At 36.1% G+C, this 18,698-nt stretch overlaps 3 protein-coding genes across 4 annotated transcripts; 1 reads left to right on the top strand and 2 right to left on the bottom strand.

Moving 5' to 3' along the window:
• Positions 1–3,324: 3,324 nt before the first annotated feature.
• On the bottom strand, positions 3,325–8,374 carry LOC116298731 (histone-lysine N-methyltransferase SUV39H2). The gene is made up of 3 exons (XM_031707269.2): positions 7,437–8,374; positions 5,530–5,778; positions 3,325–4,489 (listed from the first exon to the last, which is right to left on the bottom strand). The coding sequence occupies exons 1-3, from the start codon at positions 8,292–8,294 to the stop codon at positions 4,262–4,264; spliced, it is 1,335 nt and encodes a 444-aa protein (XP_031563129.1). The 5' UTR covers positions 8,295–8,374; the 3' UTR covers positions 3,325–4,261.
• A 736-nt stretch (positions 8,375–9,110) lies between these two features.
• On the top strand, positions 9,111–16,473 carry LOC116298738 (N-alpha-acetyltransferase 10). 2 transcript variants are annotated; one of them, XM_031707280.2, is made up of 9 exons: positions 9,111–9,219; positions 10,293–10,391; positions 11,438–11,496; positions 12,323–12,368; positions 12,556–12,609; positions 12,836–12,897; positions 13,478–13,522; positions 13,910–13,994; positions 14,487–16,473. In XM_031707280.2, exons 1-9 carry the CDS (start codon positions 9,199–9,201, stop codon positions 14,589–14,591), a joined length of 576 nt encoding a protein of 191 aa, XP_031563140.1. In that variant the 5' UTR covers positions 9,111–9,198; the 3' UTR covers positions 14,592–16,473. The 2 variants fall into 2 exon arrangements, with proteins under 2 accessions (XP_031563140.1, XP_088891550.1); XM_089035424.1 differs by lacking the exons at positions 13,910–13,994; positions 14,487–16,473 and adding an exon at positions 13,797–13,857.
• Positions 16,474–16,989: 516 nt separating this feature from the next.
• On the bottom strand, positions 16,990–18,611 carry LOC116298739 (uncharacterized). The gene is made up of 3 exons (XM_031707282.2): positions 18,444–18,611; positions 18,234–18,349; positions 16,990–17,166 (listed from the first exon to the last, which is right to left on the bottom strand). The coding sequence occupies exons 1-3, from the start codon at positions 18,579–18,581 to the stop codon at positions 17,073–17,075; spliced, it is 348 nt and encodes a 115-aa protein (XP_031563142.1). The 5' UTR covers positions 18,582–18,611; the 3' UTR covers positions 16,990–17,072.
• Between the last annotated feature and the right edge of the window lie 87 nt (positions 18,612–18,698).

Below are 18,698 nucleotides of genomic sequence, written 5' to 3'. Positions count from 1 at the left end.
TTATAGGCAGAGCAGTTTCTCTAATGCTGATTTTTTTCAGCTGCTTTCTCCAAAGGCTTAATAGATTAATTATTTTCCACATTGTGTAGTTCCAAAAATTATCCATATCCTCCTCACGGAGGAATTTTTTTAAGACACCCCCCAACCCCCCCTGGAAATTCCAATTTTCTTCCATACAAACTCTATAATTTTTGTTCTTTCTCTGACCCCCCCTACTCTTCGGAAATTCCAAATTCCTCTGTGGGGTGGGTATAGATGATTTCTGGAACTACACATTAAGTATTAGAGTCCTATTGCTCTAGCCTTCAATATTAAGTGCACAATCACATCCATTTGCCAAGTAACTCACAATCATATGGTTTAATCACAAGACGTACACTATACCAAGATATTTCTAAGGAAGAAAGTTCAGTTTTTATCATTTTTTATGTCAGGAAAATGTTTTGCCTTAGATGTTAAGTGTATTTTAACCACAAGATATTTTATTTCTTGTACAATAGTATGAAGAAAAGGCTGATGAATAAGCTGTGCAGTAGGTAGTTTTTGATAGAAGTAGCATGAAATATGGCTATAGAGGTTTTGCATCATTAGATGGCAAGAACAATACAATCGTTTTACATGAGAAAGACATTAGGTTCCCCAAAGCAAAGAGATTTTATTGTTCTGCCATCTAACCACAAGCAGCTCAATCTGTATTATGACCTGTTATCAGGGCACCGGAACGTGATGGTGTAAAAGCTCTAGTCAATTTACTTTCTGATTAGATGAGTGTGTATGTGAAAACTTGCAAAAAAATAAAAAAGCTTTCTGTAACCACACACTGGTAATAACATTAAGGATTTCCATTGGACTCCCTTTTCAGGCCATAAATAGTACTGAATAGCGCTATAAATCATGCTAATTCTGTGCCAATGGATCTTTCTTGATGTAAAGAAAGTTTCTAATTTGTATTCTAGTTTAGGGTTTTTTGGGTTGGGCATTTTGAGGGTTAAAATAAAATGGCCGGTTTTTGAATTTTGCCCCCCCCTTTCGGAAAAACCATGCACTATGTGGGTGAATATTCTTGGACCTAAGCCTATTAATCTCATAGCAGGTAATGATAGACAGTTTTCTCAAGGTTGGGTGAGTATGCAATCTTTACGGGTCACAAAACTAAAAAAATGCAAGAAGCCAGTTTTATACTTAAAGAGGAGAATAATCGATTTGATGAATTCTTATCAATTTTTTTTTTATAGCAATGCATGATAATACTCATCATAAAGCTCGTATTCTGCTATTGCGGCCCATAAAGTTTCTTAAATTTGGATGTACACACAACCTATCGCTCTATTCGTATTTTTTTATTTTGTTTTCAAATCAACAATCCTTCTTACGTCCCTGAGACATACAACTTTAAATTCAAACTTAAGACAAGTTTCAGTTGCATAAAAAGAAAACATTCTTACTCTTATGTAATATTCTCACCAAGAAATTTGTACAAAGCTGAGCATGTTTATACGAAATTTCATTAGACCCGTCTCAGTACCAGTACTGGTTTTGCACCATCATGTGCTGGTAGCCATGTTAGATGGCAGAACAATAAAACTCCTTTACTCTGGAATTGAAATATATTTCTCATGTAAAATGATAGCATTTTTCCTGCCATCTAAGATAGTTCTCCCACGTGATCCAAAACCTATAAACACCTTATTAATGTATGGAAACTAGTCGTATTTTTCCCCAGGGAGTTCTCCCATATATGGACTATACGGGGATGATCCGCTAAACAGGGTATGGTTTTTCGAGCTTCTTGTCATAAACAGGGTATGCAATTTCACTCAAGTTCCAAGTTCTTCCTGAGTTTCCTGTCATATTCAGGGTTTCTACTTTCATATTGACCAAAACTGGTCATTATGGTCCACAAAAAAACGATACGCAAGATGACATGATAATTGAAACAGGAACTCAGTGCAATTAATTATATCTTTTGTCATAAACAGGGTCTAAAAATTTGAGTTTCTTTGTCATAAACAGGGTACCTGTTTCAGAATCCCAGCAGAACACCCCTACCCAAATCCGGGCTGAGTACCCCCCCTCTGGGTTTTTACCCTACAAGCCGAGGTTTATTCTCTTTCTGCCTGGCGGAGCCTACCTTGGGCTCCATAGTTTCTATTTCACTTCAAGTATGCTTAGACGAGCACCTTAAATGCTGCAGCGAGAATAAATGACTTTTGTAGGAAAAGAAAAAATCTCTGCTCAAAGTGTAAGTTGTATTACATGTAAGTTATATTACAATAAACAAAAACAAAAAGTTCTGAATGCAAGAACAAAATAGATTTCTAGATAAAATATTATATATAATTTCATTTTTTGCCTGGACATACTTTATATTTCACCAAAGACCTACAAAGTTGAGACCACTCAGGACCATGGGAAGCACAATTTCATATTAAACAAGTAAAGCTTTTGATACAAACTGGAGCTTGATGATACTCAAAGGCGATAAAAATATAATGCGGTTTACTGTAAAGATCATATCAAGTCCATCAATAGTTATCAAGCTGTTGAAACATGTAAAATATATCTACCCACAATCCTTGCTGGTCTCAGCTTCATAGCTTTTCAGTTGACCAACGTTTTTGAAATACATGTATACAAAATAAGCGTATGGTGAACACAGACATAAGAAAGCCCTAATACAGTTTCCAGGAAGGGCAAATATTCTTCTTAAATTTAATAAAACCACTGGCCTCCCAAGCATCTTCAAGTGAGATGAAAACCATGTCATTAATACTAAGCAAATAATTTTTAGTAAGCATTTAATATCTGTGCAACGAGGACTTAATGGCCTGGAATTTTGAAGCCCTTTTAAAACTTTTAATGTAATAGTCATATATGATAATGAGTGAGTGACTAACAAGTGCCACTAATTGTAACTTACTAGCTTCAACACTGCTAGCTGTTCCTTTACAGGATTAAAAATAACTGACAGTCAGTTGCCTGCAATGATGCCCAGGGGGTGTACTCGGGTGGGTAACATGACGGGGAAGTCCGAAGTATTTTTTTGGGGTTGACAATTTTCATTCCCGGTATTTTTTTGGGTCAAGAGACCAGCCACATATTTTTTAGGTCTCAAAATGAAACCTGTATTTTTTTGGGTCGTCACATCTCCGAGTTCAATTTTTGTATCAGAAAACATTTTTTCCAGCAAGGCGTGAGTGAGTTCCGTAAAGAAACGTACTGATGCCATGTATTTTTTGGGTGTAAAATTTCAGGTTTGAGTATTTTTGGGGGGTTGCAATGTGAAGCTCCGTCGGACCCCCCCCCCCCCCCCCCCCCCCGTCATGTTACCCACCCAAGTACACCCCCTGGCCAATGATGACCAACCAAATTAGCTTAAGTGTGGTCATACCTTGCTTATGTCCAACATTACTGGTCAAAATGACCAGGAAGGCAAAGAATTGACTGGAAAACGTTTCTTTTTGGTCATTGTCTAAAGACCAGCCATTATTAAATTCTGCTGCTACTATATATGTACATCATATTTAAGTGCAAATGAACCATTTGACAATACATTCAGTACTGGTTCTGCATAAAGTAAATAGTTGATTGCTAAAATATTTCTTGATTTGAGTGATGCGTCTCTAAGTTATGAAGGTTTATACTTCCAATATGTTAAGATGGTGAAGTCAGGTAAGGTATTTGAGTGTTTTTGTTGTAACTAGTAATACTAAATGCTGGCCATTTTGAAAATAAAAAATTTAAATAGCTTTCATGTAAACCATGAGTAAAATGATGATGCTTTTTGAATACTGTATCTATGAACCAGTTCGATTTTGTATATTTAATTATCAAACTCATGAATAATTCATGAGGAAAACACAACAGAAATCATGACCGTGAAGAGTGTTGTAAATCTGATACAAAACTGTGTTCATTTGCATAAACTTTACGTTGGATTTTCTTGGCCAAATTCACTTTAATTTTGAAAATTTTAGTGAAACACAAAGGAACTAACCTAGACGTTTGATAAGTCATATACAGTATTCGTGTACGCCTTGTGATTGTATATCTGATACAACATGGCCACTCATACTGTATATATTACTTAAGCCTTAATAGACGTCACACTCATTAGCATATTGGAAGTATAAACCTTCATAACTTAGAAACGCATCACTCAAATCAAGAAATATTTTACCATTCAACTATTTACTTCATGTAGAATCAGTAGTGAAAGAAGGGTTGTCGAAGGGTTCATTCGCACTTTAAAGATAGAGCTTTAAAATAAGTAATTCCTACAGTTCTTAGCCCCACACTGACAAGGGATTCTCTTAGTTTTCTTGGCAGATGATCTAACTGGTGATGAAGACTCTCCTGCTGTCATTAGGTAATCAAAGGTAAGCTCTTCTCCTGATTGAATGTCACGACTGGCAAAAAATGCTATTTTGGGCATCCTTGGATCCAAGGTTTCAACCCAGACTCCATAGACACTGAGGTTTGGATCGCACTGGGAACAATAAGAATAATGAGAATATTTAATCCACATGCACTACCACTCTATATTTACAACATACAACACTCAACTCACATGTTGATTTTTACGGAGGGAGGAAACTGGAGAACCTGGAGAAAACCCTTTGGCAAGGGGGAGAACAACCAAACAAACTCAACTCACATGTGATCCAGTCTGAGCCAGGGCTTGAATGCGAACCACAGTGGTGAGAGGTGAGCAATAAACCATTACACCACCCATGCCCTATTACACTATGACGTCACAGCTTGTTTGAAAATACAATTTTTCACAGTTTTCTTCATGTTGTTGCTTTTTTGTCCCCCTCCCACAAACATGATTCTTGGTGCTAAAATAAAAGATCATTTTCATGTGACGTCATAATGAAATAGGGCAATCATTATTGACAGCATTAGGGCAAAATAATAATAATAAGTTTCTCCAAAATCAATAAAAATTAAATAAGAATACCAACCAGCTGATCTTAGAATAAATGTCAGCCAGCCAAAATTGAGAAAATTTGCAAAACTGAGGTATAGCTTTTTCTCTTGAAATCACAGATTTTCAGGCCACAAAATGATAAAAATAATGCTACTGATACACGCTTGATAAGGGATGGACCATTAGATTTGGGGGGGGGGGGGGGGGGGGCAAAAAAAAAAAAAAATTGAGCACAGCTTTAAAGAGTGAAAAAAAATCTTGCATAAGAAAAGTAACAGAAAAAAAATCCAAATCATGTCCAAAAAAAATTCCTGCACAACCATGAGGCGTAAAAAAAATTTCCTGCACAAAATAAATTGCCCAACCCACTCAAAAATCTAATGGTCCGCCTTAACAGTGACACAGTAATTCAAGGCTACCAATTCAAGGGCTTTTATATTTTTATTCCAATGGAGGGCATGTTTTCATTTTTTCGCTAGTCAATTTTCGCAGACTTCATATGACACTTCAGTTTCGCAGTGACGTCATTTCTACGTCACTATTTCAGATCAGTTGGAAGCAAAGAGGGAATGAACAAATGTAAATACTTGACTTACCGAATGATTAATGAAATGTGAAATGTTTCCATACTTTTTGGCATCTATAGTATAGGCACATTCACCTTCATTATAGTCAAGATCAAACAAGTACGTCTGTCCCACATGGTCATAAATCTTTCCTCTTTCCTCTGCTTCCTCATTGGTCAACACTTCTCCAACATACTCCGTAACAAACTGGTTCTTTAAAATAGGATCCATTGTTTTTACTCCCCATCCACAACCGTTAGTAGTCCTAAAAATGGTCACCTAGTTTGAAGAGGTGTAGAAATGCATGTTAGTCCAGTAAAATCAAAGGCAAACCCATGGCAAGCTCGTGAAGCTTTTTGAGTACCAATGAACTAAGATGATAACAAATGACACTTGGTGACCCGAGTAAGGCGATAGTCGGAGTTCTGTCTGGTTACGAATTTTTTCTACGATTGAGATTATCTGGATCTAGTCTAATCGATCCAATATATGACAAACCGGATTCTCCTTCCAACGTAATGATAAAAACGACAATCTCATATCTCAAGGTCCAATAAAAAGAGCATAAAGTAAACTAAGAATACTCAAAATATGCTGCTGATTACGAGTGATTATGAAGTGATCAAAAATCTAAAATGGCTTCCTCTACCAACAACTACGGTGGATTCTTCCAGTGACGTCACTTGCCGAACTCAATGGATTCCATGGTTACAGGAATTACCCAAAATGATTGGTGGAGAAGCATTATCCAAAAAATGCGAAATCTAGCCACCCCAATAGCTCTTCACGAGCTGAAAAAGGATTATCTTCCAGATTTCTATAAAAATGAGGGCGGGCAAGCGCATTTATTTTTTATTTTCTAAATTTTTATTAAATCAAAACGCAGACAAATGCCATGTTTATTTACATAATTTACTTTGTGTACACCCAATCATCCTGAAGCGAGATGACGTTTTACCCACGTCTCTAGACCATAATCCTTTTCACACTGCTTTTGTTCTTTAATTATGACTATTGTTCCTGTATTCTCTAAGGAATCAAAAATTTTAATATGAAAGAATTTTAAAAACTATTATGGTATAGAGTCAGGGGTAAAACGTCATCTCGCTTCAGGCTTATTGAGATTAACTGGATACAAAGTAAAAGTAACGCCTGTCGCTTTTTGTTCTTTCAAATTTTTCCAATAACGAATAATCAAACAAAAGGTGGCCCCAAAAAATCATGTTTTCTTTTTACTTGGCCTTAAATCAGTGTATCATAGGTCATGCAATTCATAATTCCCCCTTGGACAATAGGGAACCAATCACTGTTACAGAAGTATTCCCAATGGAATTAAAATCTTGTCCTACAATAAACTACACAGATTCTGTTTCAAATCTCCCAAGAAAGAAATGGTGACAAAAGAATTTTTTTTAGAAACAATAAGAGCAATTCATAACAATCTAGAACCTTGAACCATGGAAAGCAAGAATGATGGAACCTGAAGAAGACCAACGCAGTATGGTCCAAACATAGATCAAAAAGGAACATTTGCAGAGTATATTCCCAAAAAAATGAGTTAACAAAATGATCTGTTTCAAAATTAAGAGTACTACGAGGATAACTAACAGAATTCTAATGCCCCCCTCCCCTCCCTGGCAAAACGTGATTGGTCCCTAAGTACATGAAAGAAACACCACTTCTTGAATGCTTTCAGCTCTCCATTTTTCTTTTCTATTTTTGCAAAATTTGCTGCGTATATATGTAGATGGCATCAGCAACTGTGCTCTGTCACTAATAAAGCACGGTTCTCAACCAATCAGAGGACGCATACTATCTAATAAGACCTCTTGCCCTCATAGCCTAGGAGTCAATAGCCCATTCAGTCTTCAGCCTTATGGGCTATAGACTTGTTGAACATTAAGGCTTAGGATCTAGTAATCGTTAATCATACTTACCCTAACAGTTCTGCCTCTCTGTACAACGCGATTGCGGCACGAGATAGAACAGGAACACCTGGAGTTACACTCATAAATTGGTTTACCAGGTTCAAATTGTACTCTTCCAAAGCGATCATATGCAAAGCTACCCCCACTGTTCTTAGGGCAATCACATGTCAGGGGGGTACAACGTTCACAACTGCATCCTACAAGGTAATCTTTATCAAAAAGATAGTCCAAATTGGAAGGCATCTTGCTGCTAGCAATGTAGACAAATTCCTCTGGTGGCCCCGAATTATCCACTTTATTTTCTACTGATATATAAGGTTCATTAGGGCTGCATTTATTCAACAATTTTTCCCACGCTTCAAGCTTGAGAAGCAAATCCCATTTTCTCTTGTAAGCTGACAAATAACTGCTGCTATTGGAATTTTTCTTCGTGTTTACATCTAAGTACAACTTGTAACGCGTTTCGAACTTCCCTCTAAGCTCTTTGACGGACAGTAAGCAAGGAACTGAGCAGTCTTCCATGCCCAGTTGACGAGCCAGCGCCATTTTGGCATCCTTCCTCTTTAGCTTCTTCTGTCTTTTCGTCCTACGACCTGTCTTTTCTTCACGAGACGCCGTAAAAATTTCTTCCTTGATCGGTTTAAAATCTTCCTCCAAAGGAGGAGTTGGTGGTGCAGGCCTTTGGATATGAATATTCGTAGTTTCAATTTCGTTATTGCACTCAAATTGTTGAGGCTGTTGTTCTGTTGAAATATTCTCTGTCTTCGGAAGCATGGCATCTAAAAGATCAACATCAAGGCTGCCATATTTGCTCCCATTTAAATATTCTATGCCCTTCTGAATAAGCTGAGCACCTTGTTCTTCCATCTTAATCAAATGAAACACAAAGATGAGGGAAAAAAAACAGTGAAGAATGCAGTCGAGTCGTGTCGTCAGATCTCACATCTCCCGCCACTACACAGATTACCCACAAACCTTTTGGTGATGGCGGCTTTGCTCGGAGGTTCACCAAATCAAAATTCAGTAAAAGTAGTAGAAAAAAAATCACAAAAAAAGTTTACTTAAAAGAATTTTTCAATGTTATTTTAGATATAAATAGAGAAGAAGATATATGTTTTTAAGGGAGCTGTAAAACAAATCTGAGATGTACCTTGGTAGCACTTCCCCCCAGACCCTCCCACCCCCCTAAAAAAGCTTCTCACCCACCCTCTCTCTTATTAATAAGCCACTGGCACCCTTTAAAGTTATTTTCCAGGGCGGTGCTTGGGCAGAAGGGACTGTAGTTTTACTTTGGAAAAATAAAAGCTTCAAACCCACCCTCGCTCTCTCTTCTTAATGAACCAAAGGTCCCCTTTAAAATTATTTTCCAGGATGGTGGTTGGGCAGAAGTGACTGTAGTTTTACTTTTGGAAGATTGAAAGTTTCGATTTCCCTGTTTTTATGGATTGCTTCTTTCTATCATGGGCTTCCTGTGGATCTTCATTGCAAAGCCTGATCACCCACCTAACCCTCTTTCTTATCAATAAAACAAAGGCCACCTTTAAAATTATTTTTCAGGGCGGTGCTTGCGCAGAAGTGACTGTAGTTTTACTTTTGGAAGAATAAAAGTTTCAATTTTCCTGTATTTAGGGATTGCTTCTTTCTATCATGGGCTTCCTGTGGATCTTCATTGCAAAGCCTGATGGGTAATACCCTGTACATGTGCACTCGGTATTAGTGTTGTTGTTGGAAGGTATTTTGGTTTTTCTTATTTTCTTTAGACGGTTAAAACATGAATATCCGCTGTGCAAGGGTAAGTTGCTAGACTATCTACCATAAAGCAGTCATCCTTTTAGCTTTATGCGTGTGTTTAATACCCGCTCGACCAAACTACGTCGAGAAAACACTTTAAAAAATTCTTCAAAACCTTCGCCTTGAGTTCGCCTTGGACATAAAGCTAACCATGTTCACTTATTTCATTAGCACTCTTTTTTGCTTTGTCCCTCTCATGTTCAACATAATTTCTATGAAAACAATAATGCTGCGTCTTTAATTAAGGTAGTTGAGTTTAATGTAGGGTGTTACAAGTGTTTTTATGTCTCAATACACATCTGTACATCAAATGTCAATCAATCAGTTAATCAGTCGTTTTCATAAAACAGTCAATGCTCAGAGAATAGAGTACATATTTGAGAACTGTACAAAACTGCCAAACCTTGCAACATCTAGATACAAATAGACCTCATTAGTGTGGCGTAATCTTTACCCAATTGATGGGTTGCAAGCATTCCCAAGAGAGTTAAAAGACAAAAGCATGGCAGCCATTGTAATACCATTAACATTGGATGCTAATGAGAAATCTTTTGTTAAATGGTACCAACATGGCCGCGATGATATAACGTGCAAACGAAGAATTCAGATTATGTATCATTCCTTTGAGTATCAATTCTTTGTTTAATGGTTGCACACAAGAAGACACATAAATTTGTAGACCCTGTTTATGACAAAAGATATAATTAATTGCACTGAGTTCCTGTTTCAATTATCATGTCAGCTCGCATATCGTTTTTTTACGACCATAATAACCAGTTTCGGTCAATACGAAAGTAGAAACCCTGAATATGACAGGAAACTCAGGAAGAACTTGGAACTTGAGTGAAATTGCATACCCTGTTTTATGACAAGAAGCTTGAAAAACCATACCCTGTTCAGCAGATCATCCCTCTATAATCCATATGTGGGAGTTAACCCCCCCGGGCCTTCCACCAAAATTTCATTCTCCAACCTGGCCCCTTTCCCTATTATAGATAACCACTATTTCTATAACCATGGTCGGCTTACTTTATGTAGTCTTCAATTGAAGGGTGTTAATTTGCTTGATTTCAGCCGGAAGATTTAATGAACATGCAGCACTGTAATTTACTTTGTCTGCCAGAGAATTACCAAATGAAATATTATTTTTATCATGGATTGTCGTGGCCTCAGGTATGATAACAGTCATTGCTAATGAGATTTGATATGCCCACATTTAAAAGGGATTCTATGACTGTTTAGCATCAAGTTTTTAGGTATATTTGATTATTAGTTTGATGACTAAGTCAATAGACCATTTTCTCAAGGTTGCGTGCGCATCCAACTTGACGGGCCACAAAACTAAAAAACGCAAATTCAGTAAATCGAGAAGCCAGTTTCATATTTAAAGAGGAGAATAATCGATGTTATGAATTCTTATCGAAAAATCTCATAGAAACGTATGGTAATCATTTAGAAGCTCCCGTTCTGGTATCGTGGGCCCTCAAGTTTCTTAAATTTTGATGAGTGCGCAACCTTAAAGATTATAGGTTAAAGATTCGGATAAACATTGCATTCTGTGTAACCGCTACGAGGATTATACGAACCGATTTTATTATTTTTACTTAAAGTTACAATAATAACCCATGTAAACTAAGATCAGCTGCGATCGGCTGTGAAAATTATCTGCTGAAAGTAAACTTGTAAGTTTGTTTGTCTGAATTTCGCCTTTGTCTTTGTTTTTATGACTTCACGGTTGCGCTGCACTATTGTAAGATCATTATCGTTCAAAATATACAGTAGGAGGTGAGACCCAAAGGTATTCTGGGAAAGTAAAATTAACCTCTGATGTATTCATTTGAGATACGCAGTAGATATGAAAGTGTGTTAAAAGCCTCCATGCTTTCTGCCAGTGAAACAATTTATAAATAAAAACTTAATTAAAATTCCTTTTCGGTCTCAGGTTCTATGTTTTTGAACTCAACAATGATCTTACATGTACAATTGAGTGTTTACGAATATTTTTCAATACAAGCATGGATAGTTACTACAGATTTCAGTATTCTATGGATAATAATTATCTATTGGAACTACACATTTGCAATGCTTTTTTGTTTTTGAGTTGTTACAGTAAACAGGAAAAATTTGCTTTTAAAAGCTTTATTTGAGATAATTGTGGAATTGAATTTCAATTAAATGTTTACATGTTTATTAATATTTTAATATTTTAAAATCTTCAGCTATCTTATGTTGCTGAGGATGAAAAGGGAAAGATAGTAGGATATGTGCTAGCAAAAATGTATGTACCATATATATACACACCTATTTCAATAAACGTTGTCATCGCCAAAGGCAATAGGCAATAGGCGAAAAGCGATAGGATATATGTCATTCCAAGACCCAAGAATAGCTCGAATGACTTGTGTTTCTTATTCTTATTCTCGTCAAAAGCATGTACCTTTGTGCTGAGACTGATTCGATGTCCTTTGTATTCAACGAAACCATTTCCATGTCGGAATGACCTATTACCTGCCGCCTTTGGCAATGACAGGGTTATTTGAATTACATAGGTGTATGTATAAGAATATTTAAGATAATATAACGCTGATGACAATGTTTATCAAAGGACAGAGGACTTGTGCAAAATTGTTCAAAAATATTTTATAATTTAAGCACTATAAACAGCTGTTTATGTCTCTTTTTGTAATAATATTATTTAAACCATCGAAGAGCAATAGAAACACTCCACTATTCCTCGTTATCCAACAAGCTTGCTCCTCTCTTGCTCTACAGCTCCCAGCTTGTTGATATCACAGTACAGAGACATGTGCACACACTGTATTTTACTAAATTCATATAAACCTGTGACAGACCAGTAGACCAAATTGGAAGGCAGAATTCCTTTTGAACGCACTAAAAACGTTTATCATTATGAGATGGTGTCACATCATTATATGTATGATGAATTTCCAGACCCTAATATTCGCCTTGAAAAATCAACCTCCACTTAAGTATACACAGTCATGAAATCAAACTTTCTATACTTACTATACTATGCTTTTGGCATAAAATTCGTTACTTATTGAGTATTGGCATATAACCTTTACCTTATTCATTCTGAATAGGGAAGATGAACCTGATGAAGCTGTTCATGGACATATCACATCCTTAGTAAGTATTCATTCTAAAATGTCCTTAATAATAATAATAACTGTTGAAATATGCAAATCATTGTTAGTTAAACCTTCCTGATTTCATACTTTCATGCATTCATTTATCCATTCATCCATCTATCCATTTATTTATTTGTTTATCTATTTATTTGTTTGTTTATTTATTTATTTATTTATTTATGCAGGCTGTTAGAAGATCTCACAGAAGGCTCGGTTTAGCACAGAAACTAATGGAACAGGTAGTTCCCTAGATTTACAGATTTTTTTCAATGTTTTGATAAGCAAAGGTTGAAGAAAACCCATTTCTCACTCCTTTGTGACGAAATATCTCGGAAACCAGTTTGGTTTTCCCCATTTTTCTTTGTCTTAAATAAAGATACTATCAAATTCTCCAAAATGATTGATCTCAACTTATTTTCCCTGTGAACGTCCTTAAAACTGATCATTACACTTTTCCTTTTTCAGGCGTCAAGAGCTATGGTAGAGTGTTTTAAAGCTCAATATGTGTCTCTGCATGTTAGAAAAAGGTAACATCTTATGTATTCCTCTCCATTTTTTTAAATGTTGTTACTGCATGCATAAAAAATCTACTGCTACAGTATAAAGGATGTGCTAATGTATTTCAAATGTTTTTTCCCTAAAACTTTGTTAAATAACATGAAAAAAAAACGTCCTTTTTTCACGAGGGTAGCACTTCATAGCCAGTGGCTAACAAACCTGTGGCCCTCATTCCATGATCGAATTGGAATTTTGGATGAATGGAGCTAAATGAATGATAAGGATTAATTATTTTTTTAAATTATTTATATAGCGCCCTTTCTATGTGGATAATCAAAGGTGCTTACATTGACTTATGAATTCCAGATTGCTTTTTATACAACTTACAAACATAAGTCCTGGCCAGACCAACCCTGTTGACCTTGCCCTGTCAACCCAGCGCTGTTGAGTCCGGGACTCAAACCATAACCTCCCGCATGATAGTCCAATGCTCAACGAACTGAGCTATCTATTTGAACTATATTAAAATAGTTCAGTTATATATTTTTTGTTTACAAGCTCAATTAATTAATTAATTAATTATTATTGTATGTTGGGTTCTGTTTTCAGTAATCGAGCAGCTCTCAATCTTTATACAGTGACACTTAAATTCAGGTAGGCAATATCAGTGCTATTTAGTTCACTGATGACACCTGCAAAGTATACCCCAGATGAATCACATTACGCCACACAGTACTGCCAGTCAGACCAATCACTTTGCAGGCAAAAAAAATAAGCCAATCAAAATTTTAAGCAGCAAGGCAAGCATAAGGCACTGGGCTTTTCACAGTCATAAGAAAACTGCTCTGTGTTATGATGTAATTCTTATTTATAACAAATTGTCCCAGTTATGTCAGACCAAGTCATATATTAAGTTTGTCTCTTACAGCATATCAGAAATAGAGCCCAAATACTACAGTTGTGTTACAATGTAATTCTTATTTATAACAAATTATAGTCCCAGTTAAGTCAGACCAAGTCATATAAGTTTGTCTCTTACAGCATATCAGAAATAGAGCCCAAATACTATGCTGATGGTGAAGATGCTTATGCTATGAAAAGAAATCTTACAGGACTTGATTTAGAAGTAAGGAATCACTTTTATTTATCATTGATAGCATGTTAGAGTGGAGTCACTAAACCTGTGAAATACTACATTTAAGTAGACCCTAATTCCATTGTTTTCTTTTGTCTCTATTTGACTATTACACATTGACTAGTATTTTTTATTTCTCAGGTTAAATGCCTTCACTCTACCATCCCTGTTGTTTGGTGTTTCCAATTTTTTGAAATTTTTTTCCAAATTTTTGTTAAAAAAGAGGGAAATAAGACCTTCCATTACATCATGGGAATTCTTGGCGATAGAGTCTTTCTCCCCTGGGAAATGAAATTCTTTCTCATGTAAATCAGATTAGACTAGATTTAAATGTTCCTGCCTGTCATGGCTGCCATCATGTGATGGTGCAAAGCATCCATTTATACATTCCCCACCCATCCACATTTCAAGCTCCCTTACTGAGGTGGAGGTATTCACTGTTATCCATGCCAAATAACAATGCTATTTGTTTATTTTCCCCAGGAGGCTGTCGCCAGTGTACAAAGTGCAATTAGTGTTTGCAGTGCTAGAGAAAGCAGCTTATCAAGCAATACTGATTTGTTAGCTGAGGACAACCATGCCAAATAAAAGTCTTGATAGCAATTTTTATTATGCCTTTTATGCAGCTAAACATCTGAGAATACAATGAAATAATAGAGTGCAAACAAAAAGTACTATAACTCTAAGGCCTAGGGCAAATGTCGAACCTTCCATGCACCCAACTTGATTACGTCAAAGAATGCCGCCTCATTATTACCTGATATCCATTGTTTTTAATGAATTCGATGTATGGAAAGTTCGACGTTTGCCCTAGGCCTAACAGTGCTAAATATTCAGTGTGGCATTTCTACATCTCTTTATATTACTTCGTACGCTGAAATTTTAATTGGAATTTAGAAATCAATTTTTGCAGAGAATGAAAAAAACAGAGAACGCAGAGAAAACCCCTTAAAGAAAAGTGGAGAATCAACGAACAACTCTGCTTACATATGACACCAAGTCTGGTACATGAACCTGGGTTGCATTGGTGAGAGGCGAGCACTATGACCACTGCCACCTATGCGTCCAATAGTAGTCACTGATTCCATTATAAGTTTTCTTTTGTTTTGTATCGATTAGGAGAAATATTGATCATAAGTACTTATTAGATTTTGTTTCACAAGTGCCATCACTCTACTTTATACGTGGTAGAAAGTTGTATAATATTAGTGAGTAGAAGTCAGAGTAAAACAAAAGAAAACAGTGAAATAAAGCATGTGTATGTTACATCATAGCCGTCATCTTGGTTGACGATAACAAAGCATTTCTCATTAGCTTCTATCGTTTGATCAACATGGCAGTTGTTTCATTGTTATTCATATCTCAAGGGATTTTGATTCACATGGATGCACACACAGTATTGGTGTCTACTAACAATATATTATTACAGTAGTATTATATGGTAAGAGTGATTTTCCTTTGCCGTGAAAGAATAGTCAACGTAATACATGGTAGTAGACACTAATTCCATGTTTTCTTTTGTTTTCCTTGGACTGTTAGTCACTAAATATACAACATTGTTTCACAGGCAAAATAAAATCACTATTTTTTCACATGCCATGTTACAGTGCAGACACTCAAACCATGAACACTTCAAGGTTTTTTTGCCATTTTTTTGTAACTATCTAATCACAGCTCTCTGTAGAAATGAAGGAAATAAAGGTGCCATCAAATCACAACTAACAGCAAAAAAATCTTTACGTGTTTTATTTTTAGCTCACTCCGTGTGAACTAATGGACTGCTAGATTGTTGCACAAAGTACTAACTTTCAATAATTTACAGAGATGAAACAAAAATATTTTTCATTGTCGAAGTAGCTGTTATGAAATAATTGATACAATTTATATTGTAAATTTTTAAAAACACAAACAGCAACCACAACCCAAGAGAATCTGAAACTGCACGACAAAATGTTGGAACCTCTGTAAGAATCTGGCTTCTGAGTGGATTATTCGAGAAATGTTAAAATATCCTTGAAGTGTTCATGGTTTGAGTGTCCACACCGAAAATCACTCTGACTAGCATTACAACTTTCTTTTTTGTTTATTGTTTGCACTCTAACTTTTTGGTGTGTCTATCTAGAGTTAAAATAGACCAAACTAGCTTTCAAGTGTTTTCCCATTTCAGGCCATTTTCATTCCATTGAAAATAAGATTCTTTGTTTGAGTTGCATCCTTATATATTCATGTGTCTTATCATGCACAACTGTTAAAGAATGGGAATGCAACATGGTTTGAAATGGAAAAACATTATGTCGACCGGTTCAGCACTAAAAAAGCTATAGGAAGCCTCCAAATATACTAGGAACCCCAATTGATAGAAGTTGAACTCATGGTGAGGTGATGTGTTTAATGCCATTATTGTCATTAGCAAAAATGAAATCATGTTATTCCTGCTTTTAATGAGGATAATATGAAACTATCAGGAGAAGTAGTACATAATAGTTATGTGAAAGCTATAGACGTTTTTCCAAGGTTGCATGCGCATCCAAATTGACAGGTCACAGAATTGAAAAATGCAAATTCAGTAAAATTAAGAAGCCAGTTTTATATATAGAGTGCAAACAATCTGTGAAACACTAATTACTAAATAGTACAAAATAGTGCTAGTTAAACAATAGAAAACAATGGAATTTGCATGAAATTGTGCTATTTTGTATTACTAAAGTTTCACGGTTATATTGTTTGCATTCTATTGTGATAAAATCCAACTTGGAAATTAAGTTTGAAAAGCATTTCTGACAATTTTCTGAATCCAAGATGTTATGAATTTCAAAGAGCACGCTGGAATTTCATTTTGAAGTTCCAAAGTTCATTGCCAACTTGGGGACTTCCGAACAAACTTCCTAACCCGCCGCGGTAAAGTAATGTGAAATGCACTGTAATTCCCAGATTCCTAAAATAAGTACAAAGGTGTGGAAAGGTCATTACAAACATACCAATGATGTGAAGCAATTAAGTTCAGCTTTATTTACAAGGTAAAGAACAAACAAGATTACATTCTCAAATAAAGAAATATTAGCCTAAAAATCACTCCTCATTATCTCCTTCTACAGCCTCATTCCCATTGGCTTCTTGTTCTGCAATTCTCTGTACAGCTTCTTGTCTGGCCCAGGTCTGAGGACTAATAAGACAATTATTATCATTCAGAATCTTATAGTGCACAAAACCATAAAACAATTATTATTAACCAGTATTATAAAATAATGCAACATTAATTGCTGCTAGCCTCCTCCGCAGGCAACTCTTCACTCTTTTCTCTCTTTTCCTATACTGGGCTTCCTGTGTTGGCTGAGAGTTAACCACTCGCCTTAGTCTTCCTCGTTTTCACCACAGGATACCCATCCCTCTTGGACAGCAACAAAAGCAGCAACAAAAACCCTAGTGAGTAGCCTGTGGAGGAGGCTAAATTGCTGCAAGCATAGCGAGCAGTGATACTAATTTCCAATTTGTGGGCTCCCTGTGCAATCCATTGTCTTAATAAAATTGAATTTCAAGATTTTGGGAGTATTTTTGGTGCCTTAACACTTGCGGTCTGTGGTGGCTTTGTACCACTATTCATGTAAGGTCTTTACATGCATCTGTCTTCCCTGTCCTCGCCTGAAAAAATTGTCTTCAGTTCATTAATATTTTTAAGAGATGTCGTACTTCAGTGTGTTTATTCCATAAAGGCCATACACAGTGAAATGGAAAAACAACTTCTATTAGAGTCTTTCAGCATCATTTTATGTTCACATGCTTCCAGTTCCATAATAAAGACGTTATTGGTAAAACTCAATAAATGTGAGACATTAGGGCTTGACCATTTATTACATCGTAGAGGAGACAGTTAATTTGTGAAGGAGGGGGAGGGGGATAAGTAAATTGTGTACACCATCTCCCCAACAATATATTGCAATAAAAAACAGAGTTTGTATGAAAGAAAATTGGAATTTCCAGGGATAGGGGGGCCTTTAAAAAATTCTTCAGTGAGGAGGGGTTATGGATGTACAAAAAATGTAACCCCAATTTCAACTTTTTTTTCAGAGGATGAAAACTTTAATTCAGTCTGAATTGTTTTCTTTATTGCAGTTCTTTGATTGACGGTCCTTATCATACGAGACTACCAACTTTGCGGGTCGTACTTCAACGATATTGAAAGTAAGATAATACAGCTATCTTTATTACCAAATTCAACATGGATAATTTTACCTGGTGTCTGGCTTGTAATAGAAAAGAACTCCACCAACAACAAACATGATCACCCACCATCTGTACCATATATCTTCCCAAGATTCCCACTCTCTCTTCTCTCCAGGTTTACGTGGCTGTAAGGCAATGATGAAGTAATCTTTCTACACCCTTTAACATTGATCAATTCAAATATGAAAGGATGTGGTGTGATTTTCAAAATAGTTTTACCTTTTCATTAAAGAGAAAACCGTTCGGTGGTTCCCTTTCCTTGGTAAATATGCTTTGTGCTCTCGCTAAAGATGGTCTAGTAATGGTATTTATTCTCCAAAGACTTGCACAACGAGAAACCAAGCGACGGGCCGCCATCTTGGAAAATCTGATGATAACTTGCAAAGACTTCTGGGAACACAGGGATCCCAATTCCAAGCTTCATGCTCATATTATCATTCTTCGAGTTATAAACGCATGTGAGTCTGGTATTTG

Source organism: Actinia tenebrosa, unplaced genomic scaffold (genome assembly GCF_029948245.1).
Source record: "Actinia tenebrosa isolate PJP-AT-01 unplaced genomic scaffold, QUT_ActTen_1.0 PGA_scaffold3__52_contigs__length_22856419, whole genome shotgun sequence".
Taxonomy (NCBI): domain Eukaryota; kingdom Metazoa; phylum Cnidaria; class Anthozoa; order Actiniaria; family Actiniidae; genus Actinia; species Actinia tenebrosa.
Note: the sequence above shows the minus strand (reverse complement) of the source record. Positions and strands in the feature narration are given on the sequence as shown.

Bases quoted from the DNA above. Each gene is read 5' to 3' on its own strand.
- LOC116298739 (XM_031707282.2), bottom strand. From the start codon at position 18,581: ATGGCGGCCCGTCGCTTGGTTTCTCGTTGTGCAAGTCTTTGGAGAATA. The intron at 18,350-18,443 runs GTAAAACTATTT...ATTGCCTTACAG, and splicing joins GTTTTCTCTTTAATGAAAAG to CCACGTAAACCTGGAGAGAA. The intron at 17,167-18,233 runs GTAAAATTATCC...TTGTCTTATTAG, and splicing joins TATTACAAGCCAGACACCAG to TCCTCAGACCTGGGCCAGAC.
- LOC116298731 (XM_031707269.2), bottom strand. From the start codon at position 8,294: ATGGAAGAACAAGGTGCTCAGCTTATTCAGAAGGGCATAGAATATTTA. The intron at 5,779-7,436 runs GTAAGTATGATT...TCTTCAAACTAG, and splicing joins AGAGAGGCAGAACTGTTAGG to GTGACCATTTTTAGGACTAC. The intron at 4,490-5,529 runs GTAAGTCAAGTA...TATTGTTCCCAG, and splicing joins CACATTTCATTAATCATTCG to TGCGATCCAAACCTCAGTGT.
- LOC116298738 (XM_031707280.2), top strand. From the start codon at position 9,199: ATGAATATCCGCTGTGCAAGG. The intron at 12,369-12,555 runs GTAAGTATTCAT...TTATTTATGCAG, and splicing joins ATGGACATATCACATCCTTA to GCTGTTAGAAGATCTCACAG. The intron at 13,995-14,486 runs GTAAGGAATCAC...TATTTTCCCCAG, and splicing joins TTACAGGACTTGATTTAGAA to GAGGCTGTCGCCAGTGTACA.